This window comes from Ictidomys tridecemlineatus, chromosome 8, assembly GCF_052094955.1.
Source record: "Ictidomys tridecemlineatus isolate mIctTri1 chromosome 8, mIctTri1.hap1, whole genome shotgun sequence".
In the NCBI taxonomy this organism is placed as follows: Eukaryota; Metazoa; Chordata; class Mammalia; order Rodentia; family Sciuridae; genus Ictidomys; species Ictidomys tridecemlineatus.
This window is the reverse complement of record NC_135484.1, coordinates 39,516,316-39,531,295: the sequence shown is the minus strand read 5'-3', so window position 1 is coordinate 39,531,295 and position 14,980 is coordinate 39,516,316. Positions and strand designations below refer to the sequence as shown.

The 14,980-nt window shown below is 30.2% G+C and overlaps 1 protein-coding gene across 17 annotated transcripts in view; it reads right to left on the bottom strand.

Moving 5' to 3' along the window:
- The window catches only part of Trdn (triadin), a 356,336-nt gene that overhangs the window by 26,637 nt on the left and 314,719 nt on the right, over window positions 1-14,980 (bottom strand). For all 17 annotated transcript variants that reach the window (XM_078019258.1, XM_078019265.1, XM_078019269.1 and 14 more), the window contains 4 exons: window positions 13,116-13,163; window positions 11,282-11,302; window positions 8,873-8,899; window positions 8,144-8,182 (listed from right to left, as the gene is read on the bottom strand). In XM_078019258.1, the coding sequence (XP_077875384.1) occupies window positions 8,144-8,182; window positions 8,873-8,899; window positions 11,282-11,302; window positions 13,116-13,163 (135 nt within the window). The remainder of the gene's footprint in view (window positions 1-8,143; window positions 8,183-8,872; window positions 8,900-11,281; window positions 11,303-13,115; window positions 13,164-14,980) is intronic.

Sequence of the window (14,980 nt, the reverse complement as noted above, 5' to 3'; positions counted from 1 at the left end):
ACTAAGCAACCTGGCTTCACTAAAATGTTGGCCAGCCAACAATACAACAAAAGAACTACAGATATCTGTACAATTTATGTCCTTGTTACCCCAGTATCCATTGCTGTGATATATTGTCCTTAAGAACCTAGAGACTCATCTAGATGAAAACCTTCCCTGGGGCACTCATTGCCCTTTAATGATGTGATTTTTCACTCCTTTGTTTTATTTCATGTTTTTCTTTTAGGCAAGCCTTGGGAATAATACTTTAGGATGTGTAGTTCTTGTTGTAGTTGTTTTTTTCCTGACAAAAAGGTTCAAATGATTTAAAATATTAACATTAAGGTAGAGCGCAGTGGCACACACCTGTAATACCAGTGGCTGTGAAGGTTGAGGCCAGAGGATACCAAGTTCAAAGCCAGACTCACAGTTTCACCCTACATGTCTTTACTTCCTGCTTCTTTCTAGCCCTCATCTCCAACCAACTCATTTTCATTCCTCTATATGCTATGGTCTCTTGGTTTCCCTCTTCTCTCCTTTTCTTCACTTCTCCCAACAGTAATCATTCTGAGGCCTTATCTCCTTCCTCAAGTCTCCTCTCACTAGCTCTAGCTGCAGGAGAGTGTGGGGTAAGGTGGTTTTCTAGGGGTTTTCCTGAGGATTAGTAGAATTTTTGCCTTTGTATCCATGAAATGACTCAGTCTCCTCAAATGATTTACTGAAGTTCATGAGGGATTCTATCCCTTGAAATCAAAGAATTGAATGACATACATAACAAATACTATATTTGAATGATTTTCTTATAGTCTCTTCAATATTCAAGCATTGCAGTGAAAGCACTCAATAAATTTTGAGACCTGCTCAGCATAATGCAGTACTCACTAACTACAGGGACCCAAGGGGAGTTCAAATGGACGTAGCACAAGTTGAAATATGCCATTAGTGTAAAATATACAATTTGACATTTCAATATAGAAAAAGATGTAAATACTCAATATATTTCTATATTGATTACATATTGAAGTAATATTTCTCTATATTGAATTAAATAAAACATCATAAATTTCATCTCTTTCTTTTAACCTTCTTAATATATATTCTAGAAATTTAAAATTACACACATGGCCAGCATTGTATTTGTTTTGAATGGCACTGATTTAAAATTACTTTCCTTAAATCTGGAAATGTGGGAAGGAATGTTGTTATGTCCCCGAATTGTAGGAATTTGCAGAAAATATACAACTGTATTTTGTACACATAGAATTCCTATCTGTACCTGAAAATTGATACCTTAAATAGCGTTTGCAGGGAATTCTTGTCTCCTTATGCTACATACGACCACACCCATTTCAAACTGAGAAATCCTTCTTAGACTTAAATTTTATTTAAGTTAGTGAGTGAACATTAGAAAACAACAGCAAATAAAACATCATTGTTTCACCATAAGCATTCTAAAGTCTTTTGGGGGGGGGGTTGTGAATTTAAGGCAGACATAGGACTATTTTGTTTTAATCCTGAGAAGATATATTTATCTGTATGCAAATCAATTTACTCCCAGGTTCAAGAAGATGATAAGGTATTTTTGATATAAATTAAATTTCACACAATATAGCTTTTTAAAAAAATATTCAATTTAAGAATAAAAATTAATCAATTTCTGTCAGGTTTAAATAGGGTACAACTCAATCTCTGAACATGTTAAAAATGAAAAAAATATTTATAAATTTCAAACTGAAATTGGTATGGGTTCCAAAGAGAAGTTGTAATCAATGCAAACTGTACTTATTCCATATTTGTAATGGTTTTTCTGTGAAAACCAACCACAACACAAACCCCATACATTTGATTTAACTGAGATAAATGCAAAAATTTGCAATTATGTACCAGTGGCCTATATAAAATATTTAATATCTTTTGAGAGTCTTCCTTATTAAAAATGGGTGAATCTTTTGAACTTCATTGGAAAGAATTCTTTAACTTCTCATCAAGATCTTTTTTTCTTATTCTGTTTAATTTTGACCTTAATAGTCCATGGAAATTTACACATATTCATATTTGTTTTTTTTTTCACTTATTTCTAGTATTTTTGAAGCAGTTATTTTTCGTGGATTAGTTTTTGTTTGTGTGTGTGTGTGAACTAGGATGCTTGATTATTAGATTTTAGTTTGATTTGTATTCTTTTAGTTTTATTTTAAATTTTAAAAAATTTTACTTCATATATGTATTTTATCTCCTGTTTCCCTTGATTCTCTCTTCTACTAACAGCCAACTTCTATTGTTCTCTCTTTCACTCTTTCTTTATTTTTTTTTACTTCTTCTCTTCTCCCTCATAATTATCACTTCTGTTCTCTCCTTGTTTACCATTTAAAATTATAAACCATTGTGCAAACTTGTTATTTTTATTATAGGCAGTAACTGATAGTATTATTTCTGTTTATTGTAATAATTAACATTGTAGATGTCATAGTAGGAACTATGTGGTTTAATGCTGTATATTTTCTCTATTGGTTGTTATTATTTGTCTCCCCATAAACAGTGAGGTTCTAGAAAACTTCAGGGACACTATAAGTCAATAGGGTAGAAACTCTAACTCAGATTCATATTGTTAGATGGATAGATACACAAACAACATGCAGTAGCAAGGAAACACATTGCCCCAACAAAACCAAGACACTTCAATAGCAGAATCCATTGATACTACGATAGTGGAAGAAATGTCAGAGAAGGAGTTTAGAATGTACATAACCTGGTCTATGAAGTAAAGGATGGTGTAAGGAATTAAATCAGAGAGAAAATACAGGAAGTTAAAGATCACTTTAAGAAAAAGGCAGAGATTCTGAAAAAAAAAATATTTTATCCATCATTACTGAATATACTTTCTTAGCAGCATATGGATGTTTTCTAATATAGATCATGTTATATAAGCTATCACATGTGGGCACACAATTGCAATATTACCTTAATATATTTTTAGGATCTGTAGGGTTATTTTGAAAGCTTTCTTTCCATTAATACTAATTTTTGTATTCTTACTTTTTTCTTGATTAGACTTGTTCTATTTTTATCAAATTTTAGCTGTATTATTTCTTCTCTATTTCATTTATTTCTGCTCCTACTCTTAATTTTTCCCTCCTACTTCATAATTTGAAAATAATTTTATTATTATTGTATCATTTTTCTGATACAAGTACTTTAAGTTACAAATGGTCATCTGAACACTGTTTTATCCCTCATATCCAGATATTTTAAGATTTCATTATCACTTAGTTCAAAGTACTTTTTATTTACTTTTCTTGTGCTTTCTCCTTTGACCTCTGAGATATTTATAAATTTGCCATATAATTTTGAAATAGTTGATATATAGGGGAGAAGTTCTATATATCTTAAGATGATTGATTGTTTTTTAGTTGCAGTTAGACACAATACCTTTATTTTATTTATTTATTTTTTTATGTGGTGCTGAGGATCGAACCCAGGGCCTTCCTTGTACATGCTAGGCAAATGCTGTACCACTGAGCCACAACCCCAGCCCCAAGATGATTGATTTTTAATATAATAAATGATGCAGGGAACACAGACTGCATGATTTCAAATTTTAAAAAAATTAATGGAAATTCTTGTATTGGTTACATACATGTCAAAACTGATCTGATCAAAGTATATACTTCAAATATGTGCATATTTTTTTTTTGTACTTCAATTTTACCTCAAAAAAGCTATGAAAAAAATTGAGAAGGCAGACTGGCAGTTCCTGTAAAGCATGACTTCTGTGAGCAGTTGGGTTGAGTGGAAAAAAAATTGGTAAATATAATACAGTTTTATATTGTCTTTGAACATGATTATTGGATATTTTAATTAATCTCTTCTTTATATAAGAAAATATATAAAAATCAGAATAAAGCTACTATTCATTTCAGATGTCATAACATTTATGCTTTTTAAACATTCTTAGTAAAACTATCAGGATCATTTTTAGGTGTTTGAGCTCAGCTATGATTGTACCTAAAATTATTTCATGTGATATAATTTATCTTAAAACTTGCTTTTAAATCTCCAAGTTTTAGCTGGGGTTATGTCTCAGCAGTAGAGCATTCACCTCGAATGTGCAAGGCCCTGAGTTCCATCCTCAGCACTACATAAAGACAAATAAAAATAAAAAGGTATTGTGTCTAACTACAATTAAAAAATAAATATTAAAGAATACATAAATTTCCAAGTTTTATAAGGTATATTATTGAGAATTATATTCTTTTTAAAAATAAATGAAGTCAAGTAACTACCAATTAGACTGTAAAATTATAATTAATGAATCTTTCAAAGCCCATGTAAAATTAGTTTTTCTATTAATTTCTGTGAGAGTTGTTACTATGTTTTTTTCATTAAACATAGGCATGTAAGGCAAAAGACATAAAGTGAGATGATTATCTCAAATGCTATTGTAGACATTCTATTTTCTTGAGGAAGAAGATTGGTAATATCTTTATTCTACCAATATTTGTTAAATGTCAAGGACTAAGCTTTAAAATATAACTTTTTAGGGCTGGGGATGTGGATCAAGCAGTAGCACGCTGGCCTGCATGCGTGTGGCCCGGGTTTGATCCTCAGCACCACATACAAAGATGTTGTGTCTGCCAAAAACTAAAAAATAAATATTAAAAATTCTCTCTGTCTCTCTCTCTCTCTCACCTCTCTCTTTAAAAAAAATATAACTTTTTAAAGGAATCTTTATTGAATGCTTTACTTTGAGATTTATAGTGAGTCTAATGTAAGCCTAAGATTATAGATTTACAAAAATTAGAATATGCCAAGAGAAAAAATATTAAAATGTTTTGAGTTGGGACATTTGTATTTTAATGATATATCAACATATTTCATGTATACAATCACAAAATAAAATAATTAAAAAATATTTCACTAAGATTGACATAATATTATATTTCCTCTAAGAACACCAGCATTGGACTGGGGATATAGCAAAATTGGTTGAGGGTTTGCCGTGCATGCAAGCCCTGGGTTCAATCCCCAGCAACACAGAAAAACAACAGCAACAAAAAAGAATACCAGCATTGCTTAGGAAGACACGAATTACAAAGAAATAAAATACATTCAGAGATATGACGAACTATGAATGAAGGAGTGCATAAGAATGTGCCTACTTTCAAATAACTCAGGTTGGATTTGTGCTGGCATATATGATGATTTTTCTCTACTGTGTATTCATATTGCAAAGATATTAGAAATGATAGAGTAAGAGAACAATAAAAGAACTAAAGAGTTATCTAATGCCTCAGTATTCCATATAGTGAGCTACAAAGGGGTCACCAATCATACCTCCAAGATCTCTTGAGGGGGTAAATAGGATACATATTGTATTTGGGCTATTCTTATTGGTAGATATCTTTCTATTATATTTGCAATAGTGCAATAGGATAGTGAATTGGTATTAAAGAGGGTTTTACTGCTGCAGTTTTTGGTGTCATACCTACATGTATTTGAGACAAAATCCTGTCTCTACCATGAAACCCAGATATGTTATATTTCCTTATTGCATTTTTCTTTAAATAAGACAAATAATATTTGGGCTATGATAAAAATTAAGTGAAAAAAAATTAAAAAATAAAAAAGATATAGCTTTGAGTTTTCAAAATAAGTAATTTCTTATTCTTCTTGCTGACTCTCTCAAAGAGATATTAAGCAATATTTTGAAGAAATTTTCAATGTAAAAATCAAGACTGTATAGCATTCCACAAATGTTATTTGTTCTCTTACTGAAAATTTTACCCAATAATATTACTGATGATAATGTCTAAATTATTAACATTTATATAACTAAATTATATATTCAGAAGTGACCTGCCTTTTAGGTACGTAAGCTATAGTAGGCAGCAAAAGGAAGACAACACAAAGCAAGTCTGGGGATCTATGTTTTTACATGAATGAAAATTGTTGACTTGGTTATGTTAAGTTTACCTTAGAAGTTAAAGCATATTTTCAATTAATAGAGTTTGCCTAACATTACATCACCAAGACTATAATTCAATTATATATTTTATTTATGATTTGATGACAAGATCACCAAAATAATTTTTAAAGAGCATGTATGCAGTTTGCATGCTACCATTTTTCCACCTTGTGTCTAACATGAATTAATTTAAAAGACCAATTTATAAATAATAAAATGTATTCATGATGCTAGCTATATTTCCAATTAATAAATAAAACAAATAAAAATCCCAGTTATAGTTCTTTTTCATAACTACAGGGATATCATTTTTACATTACTCATGCTAAAAAAGCCTTCTGAAATAAATGAATTTTCTTCTGGCATGTATCTATTGAATATTTATGCTTTAAATAGTTCTTTTAAAATTTTTATTGAAATGTAAACTTTCTGCTGGATTGTCTATCTGTTCTCTTTTTCTTCTATCAGCAGAAGTGCCTACTAGACGTCTTGGCTTTTAAAAACTAGTATTCATATTAACTAACATAATTCAGGCATTTCCATACTAACTTAATATTTGAATATTTATGAAGTTCAAGATTACCTTTTGTCACATTGTATAACTGAAGACTTTCTTTTCTTATTGTAACTATTTATAAAAATGTAAATCATGAAATTTTACAGTGAAACTTCATTAAAAAGTTGCCTCGTGTAACTCTAAGCTTTATGAACATGGGCATAATTAGGTACTGTAAGTATTTTTTTATATTTATTTTTTAGTTTTTTAGGTGGACACAATATCTTTTTTTTATTTTTATGTGGTGCTGAGAATCAAACCCAGGGCCTCACACATGCTAGGTGAGCGCACTACCACTTGAGCCACACCCCCAGCCCACTGTAAGTATTTTCTTGAGACAATTTTCAAAAATTTTATTTTTCATTAAAATAATACCTAACAAAATTAAATGTTAGCAGAAGAATTTTTTTGTTTGCATATACTAAGATCTATGATAAAGTTAGTGATTAAATGAACTAGATTAATTATAATTCATAGAAATAGATATTTAATCTAGGTCTAAAGAAAACAGAATCTTATGTTTCTGATAATCATTCTGACCTAATGGATGCTTTTCTTCTGATATATTTATACTTAGACTACATTTAATTATACTGAAATCATTGATTACTGTATTATATTGTATAGCTTACTAAATAAATAAATGTGCAAGGGAAAAACAGATCATCATGATGGTGTAAAAAGCAGATGCTTATTTGCATTGATTGTTCTATCATGCATTGCTCCTTTAACATTGCCGTTAACACATGTCCACCGGTTATTTACCATATTTCTTCTTACAATCAGATCAATAGGCATTATATACATTGCTATGCTTTGTAAATGAGATATTCCCCAAATGGTCCTATGCTAATGCAGAATATTTGGAGGTGAAATGATTGGATTCTGAGGGCTGTAATCTAGTCAGTCCATCCCAGTTTGCATGGACTGGGTTGTCACTGTAGACATATGGGGCATAGTTGGAAGCCTGCATCTTTTCTGTGGCCCTTTCCCTTCTTCTATCCAACAATATGGTCCACCTCACCTTGGGCCCAAAGCAGTGGACTCTGCCAACCACAGACTGAACCTCTGGAATTGTGAGCCAAACTAAACTTTTCCTCCTCTAAGTTTTTCATCTCAGGTATTTTGGTCAAAGCAATACAAAAGCTAACTAAAACTATGTCAATACAAGTTTCATTTACAAATGATATAAATAAATTTTGACTCAAGAGTTTTTTGGTTAAGAGCATTGCATTATATTTCATTCTCTTAAAAAAATTACCTTTTTCTTCTTTAACATTTCACTTCTGTTTTTTCAGTGAAGAAGAAATGGTAATTTAGAGTAACATATATATTATTATTTCTTAATGCTTGGAATTAAATTTGCATAATTAATATCCATATTTTAGAAGTCATATAAAATGAAATGTATGGTATTAATTTAGCAATAACAAGTAAAGTTTGTTTTAGGATATAAGTTCTTATTTCCATTAGATTTTTAAGGGTAATAACAATGCCTTGCCATACCATTTCCTATACATGCTATAATATCAGTGTCTACATTTCCATAAATTGTTTTTAAGTTATATAATTTGTATAATAATGTACTTTTGTTTCTTTGTTGTCAAAGCTAATTTTATGTATGTATCTTAAAATGTCATATTTACCTTTACTTTCCTTTTCAGATTTTTCAATTTTCTTCTTCCCTGGGAAGGAGGGAATAACAATAAATTATCATCTTAAAAAACGTGATTTTCTTATTAATTCTTGGAATAAAGAGTTAAAGATGAGTTCAATCCTCTGAATGGAGGAGCTGGTGGTCAGGGATCTACCATTTAAAGATATACAGGAAGAGGCCATGTTTGAGAATATACATCCTGCTTGTATTCAGTCACCTCTATGCTTAGCCCTTCCTATTCCTTGCATGATTTGAGGTGAAACTAAAGGAAGCCATGGCTTTATCAATAAGTTTGAACTCATACAATAGGGAAAACATTAAAATTTCCAATTGTTGTCTTCAGAAAATAAAGATTTAACAGTACTGTGGATGTTCCACTAACAAAAAAGTCACATGTCTCCGAGTAAACTGTAGAACAGTTTTCAAAACCGAGTCTTGATTGATTAATAATTTTCTTTATTATGTTTTTCAGACAAGAAAGAAAGAAATCAATATTTAATGAGACAACCTATTAGGTGTTAGAAATGTGACACAAGGTATTTCACTGAATCCTTAAGTGTGTCTTTGAGGAAGTTAGTATGCCTGCTCTGTAGATGAGAAAACTGGGAATTTGACCAATTAAGGGATTTTCTCAATTCTATACAGCTAGATACAGATTCAAATTTGCATATTGTTTTTACAATTCAATGTTATCTCTTCTGAGATGCTGAATATTTACCTGATTCTGTGACTTCTGATGTTCCCTCTTTCAGGAAAAAAAATGTGATATAAAAATATGAATAAATAGCAATTCATTAGAATAGTAGATAAATTTTATTTTCAGATATTTTCTATTAAATTATAATAGACTCATTTTCTCAAAATGATAGAAACATACTGACAATATTTATGAAATCCATAACTAGACATCTATTGTGAAAATAGAAATATTTACAAACTAACCTAAAACTATTGAATATAATTTAAAAATGTTAAGTCTTTGGTTAGTTTTCTAAATTACAAATTAAAAACTACTGTGACAGAAAATTTAACTTGAACATTATGGATGCATAAATGCATTCACTCACCAAATATTATTAAAGATACATAATTTATAAGATGTTGCACCAAGTGCAATTGAATGGGACCATGACATGAAAAATAACAAATGCAAATTCTGGAGAATGAAGAGTCTACTTTTCCTTTTGTTCCTTCAGTTAACTCATAAACTAATAACTTTCTAAATATAACCTGGCAGTGTGGGGAGCCACTCTGAATGACCCATGCCTTCCAGTCCTGAAGCAAGAGGCTCAGACCAATTACTACATTTGTGGTGACTTGGGCCTTGTCCCAGGAAGTAGAAGGAAAGTCTTCAGGAGTAGGCGTGTCACTCATGGAGTTGACCTACACTCACTATTCTTTTATAATACTACCCCTTTTCCCTGTTTGGGACAGAATGTTCCATGGAAACACCCTTTGTGTGTCCCCTTCTCTTGCTCTGCCTTTGAGTGTGACCTTCCTAGATGTCAGACAACCTGCCAACATAAGACATCATAAAGCTAGACTTAATCCCCTGAAACCTGACCCCTGCCTCATTTGAATGGCTTCTCCTCAATAAGAGGGTTCAGCAAGTGTTCTCTCTCTGTCTTTCCACCGACCCCCTATGGTCAGAGGAGCCATCACAGGACCTAAAGATAAAGGTGTAGTGTCTCTTGTGTGATTATTCTGTGCAGCCCAGTTTAACTGGAGTTAGTTACCCTGAGTGTTTTAGTTGTGAGAAACGTGACATAGCCCAAAAAATTTTATCTTTCCCTCAAAAAGCAGTATAAGTGGTTAACATTTCCAGAGAATTTATCTGAATGGGTAAGAAATCTCTCTTAAATATCAGGTTTTCCAGTGACTTGGAAGACAGAGAAGGAAAAACATTAAAATTTCCAATTTTCTCAGCAACTTAATGAGGACCTAGGTTACTTACTGAGCTACTGTCTCAAAATAAAAAAATTAAAAGGCCTAAGGATGTGACTGAATAGTTAAGTGTCCCCCACAGTTCAATCCCCAGTACCAAATTAGATAAAATAAATAAACTGAATGAATTAATAAACAAACAAATAAATCAGGTTTTGGTAAGCCTGATGAATTTAGCTAACAGTCTTATATAACTTTTTTGAAAAGTATTTTCATAACTCAAGAATAGTTGACTAAAATTGAATAAGGAAGATAATGAATAGTGTTTCATAAATAAGATAATATTTTCAAGTGACTAACATTCCAGTTTAACTAGAAACACCTAATTTTAGTAATATTCTCCACACTAGTAGCAATAAGACATTGAATATGCTAGCCATTTCTCCAATTCAAAGGTAATATTTAATGTTTAGATTGTCGGTGAATTTATTCCAAGATAATTGTGGCTTCTTTTTTAGAAATCTATCATAACATTGCTGAGAAAACAAACTGGTCCTTAGTATACAGAAACTTTGAAAAAAATCTCCAGATACATCATTGAATTCACATATTTGTATCCCAAAGTAAAGTCTGGAACATATTTTGATAGTATTAAGGAAATGATTTCATTGTTTACTGTTGCATTTTTATTCTTGCCTAAAATGCCAAAGGATGAGTCCATATTGCTAAAAAAACGATATGCCTCAAAACTTTTTGAAAACAAGAAAATAAAAATCTAATCTGTAGATATTATATACTTAAAGCAAATATCATAGCAGTAAAATTTTTTTAACCCAGATAGTGAGTATTAGAGGAAATTTCATACTGAATTTACTCAATGAATCATAACAGACAGTTGAAAATAGACAAAGAGATACAACTACTTATTTTTTGCACTGTTAGTAGTTTATGATACATGTTTTTATTATACAGACATGACAAATGAAAACATTTTAGGCTATTTTCTCAGATATCCTAGTACAGTGTAAAATACCTAGCAGGTGTTCCACAAATACATGTTCAAGGGTTAACAAATGCAAAGCACACAATGTCCTTTGTCAAACAAAATTTCTTAATAGGTAATAGCATAATATTAATTATGTTAAGAAATGTGTCATATTTTTAAACTTAATATTCTATTTAAAAACTATGAAATTAAAATAGTATAGTAGTTTTTTTAAAAAATCTTAAATTATTTACTTACTTGGAGTTGGTTTTGGTTTTTCTAAAAGTTAAAAGAAAAGAAAATGTGGTGAATTTCTAGGTATATGTAGTACATTTGTCCATTATATTTTCTGTTTCTGTATTTTATAGTTAGAATGGAAATAAGGCTAAACATATGTTAAAATAAGAAATAAGGAAAGTATTTTGAGTAATTTTTTAAGACATATTCCCCATGAATTTACTATAGAACAGTTGTAAACCTCTAAAATAAAGAACATTTTTGTTCTCTTTATCCTCACTAAAATCTTATTCATGAATTGATATACTATGAATGTTTACAACAATCTGAGCTTCTTATTGTTTCTGAATGGCACAGAATGCATATTATTTCACTTCCTTTCTGAAAATATATTGCTAATTAACAATTTAAACCCTCCAAATATAGTATAAATTAAAAAGTTGATATAAAGTATCAGAAAGAAAAATGGGTGGTAGATGAATACCTATATTCTCTTCAATATGCCTTTTCTTCTGAAATTAGCAACTAAAAATATTAAGTGTTCACTCTTATACTTAAACTTCAACTCACTAAAAAATAAGCTGTATTTTACAATGATTGTGAAAGATCTGAATCATGCATAACAAGGACAAATAAATGCTGATGCATTAACAGCTTGAATATAAATTGATATAACTTTTATAAAAAAATTAGAAATATTTATAAAAATGCATTGAATATAACATTCACTAAAATAGTCTAAGGAATTTTAATTTAAAATTAATAAAACTACACATATTTTCTAAATTAATAAACTAAAATGGTAGATATCATACATTTTTGAAGGAAATTTATAAAACAACTTTTTTTTAAAGAGAGAGAGAGAAAATTTTTTAATATTTATTTTTTAGTTTTTGGTAGACACAACATCTTTATTTTATTATTATGTGGTGCTGAGGATCAAACCCAGAACCCCATGCATGCCAGGCGAGCAGGCTACTGCTTGAGCCACATCCCCAGCCCAACAACTTTTATATAGATCAAAGAGCCTCCTTAAGTAAACTATGTGCAATTCTACTATAGAATACTACTAATGAGTAAATTCTTTAAGTAATGATGCTTTAAAAACCTTCAAGATGCATTCTAAAATATAAAAATTGAGGGAAAGTACTATGAATATCTGTTATGATATATGTTAGAAAAAGTGGTATATATATATACATATGCATATGTGCATATATAGATCCATAGATAATGATAAAAGCATACACTAAGAAATAAGAGTGATTGCCTATTCAAAATTATTAGATATTTTCAGAATGAAAACTGGAAGAAGAGGGAAAAAGAAGATGGATATTTATTCAGTTAGCCCCTGTGTGCCTTAGTATTGGAATCTTGCAAAATATTAACATTTTTTAAAAATTGAATCTTATTATAAAAGAATTATGTCAACTGTTATAGAATGGAATAACTTCTATTTTAGGAAATATATCAAATGACATTCACAGTTAGTGAAATTCAACGTATGTAATTTGAAATGACATTTTTAAATTATCAACAGTGAATCAAATTCATTGATAAGATGACAGGAATGTTGCCAACAATTAATACAGAATATTATGGAAGAACCTCATACACCAGGAAAGCATATCTGTTCTTTTAATGTTACTCCACTATAGTAGCATGCTTGGCCATCCATGATTGATTGACGATACCACAGCCCTTAGGTCAGATTAACTTGATTATACTGCAAAACCACAAGACTATGTATAGTACCAGGAAACAAAATGCAAAGTGCTTGCATGTATTGCTCTAATTTTCAAATTTAATAAAAATAATGAATTAAGATAAAATGTCAACAAAAAGGTAAAAATACCTGCTTTTATAGACAAAGGAGGTTCTTTTTTTTGATCTTCAGCTTTTTCTAGAAAGAGAAACCAAAATTTATGGCAATCAGTGGATTATTCATGCAGTAAGCACTTTTTATTTATATATTTGCAGCAATCTTCAGCTTACACAAGAGACATGTTCCAAAAGTCATTTTTACATAACTTGTAACACAGAAAGCATATTGCCTTGGAAGCACTTTATAAACAAGTTTAGGTTCAGTCTATGGACATCCTGAGAATGGTTTTCTCCTTCATGAAGCTAAAGGGCAGTTCCAGAGTATTCACTATTCTTGCAACCGCGTGGTTTAAGAAGAAGACAGAATATGCAAAAAGGACATTAGAAAAGAAGTTTCTTCTTTCTTTGCTGAAGTAGGAGTCAGTTCTTGGGAACATTTTAACGTAGATGACATTTGCCTTTAGCATTTGACCAACTTCTTTCCTTGCCTTTCTGATTCCTAGTTCCCTTCTTACCAGAACAGAAACAATTTAGTGTTGGACACTCGTTTCTTATTTAAAATTAAATACACATATATTTATCTCCAGAGAATATCACATTTTGTATTGATTTTGTACCATCTCCCTTTCCAGGTTCTGTAGGAATCTCATATTCTCCACCAATTCCAGGACATGACAAATTAAAGAAAAAATTTGTGAGTAATTGACATTCCCTTAATTCTCTGAAAAATATTTAAAATATAAAGTGTTTAAGGAGATTGAACACTTTAATCAAAAGTGGAATTTAAGATGAAGCCATGTAAGAAGTGATATGTTCAAAGGAGTTGAGAATATTTGGAAATTGAGCAGATCACCAGAGTAGCCAAAATAGCCCAGGAGTAGATCCTCTTCAGTGACTTCCAAGGTTAGTCCTCCTAATCTGTTCTTGATGTTTACTTGTCCTTTCTTTCCTTTACTCATGAACAAACAGATTCTGTGAAATTACTATTATTTTTCTCCAACATCATACACCAACTATGAGGTAGATAAGAAGATGGAGAAATCCAATTATTATTAAAAAAATATTTATGAATTAGGGATCCATAGTTTTCACAAATGAACTTCCATGAATTGAATTTGCATGATTGTTATATTCAACAATCATGAAAAATAAAAGAAAATTAAGTTGACAATGTTTAAAGTATTAAGCTGTCATAAAAACACCACCACAAAAATAAAATAAATCAAAAAATCACTGATAAATAATATGTATTCAAAATTTGTTGCACAATTATGCACCTTTTATTTGTTCCATATCTCCTAACTTGTCTCCTATGTTTTTCGTAGGAACTTGGCAATCATTTTTCATACAGAAACCAGAATATGTGCTCTTGTTTCACAAATGTATGTCATTCAAGGATCAACATTATAATTTTGATACAGTGTTAGACACTTTTAACACCTGCATAATAATAATCATATGTTCACACCTTCTTTAGTTTAGTAGTCTCATTTGAAACTATCTACTACTCTAATGTCTGTGTTGCACCTGTGCAATGAAATGAATGATTCTTGAAATTTGCACCCATGAAGAAATTCTGTGACTTTAATAGAAAAATGACAAAATGTTTACAATTTTATAAATTAAAATGTGAAAAATCTGTTTGCAGTATAATTAGTGGAGCTTAAAGCAAATATTTATATATAAATATATATTTATATATACATATGATTGTATATGTATATATACATTGTTTATAACACTGACAATTTTACATAATTTTATTTGTCTTTGTTATTCATTATGTATGTTTAAACTATTTGCCACCTCTCCTAATATATTATTTTGGACATTGTATGACCTGTATGCACTCACTCATTTAATATTAATAATAGTGATATGACTTTTAGACATTTC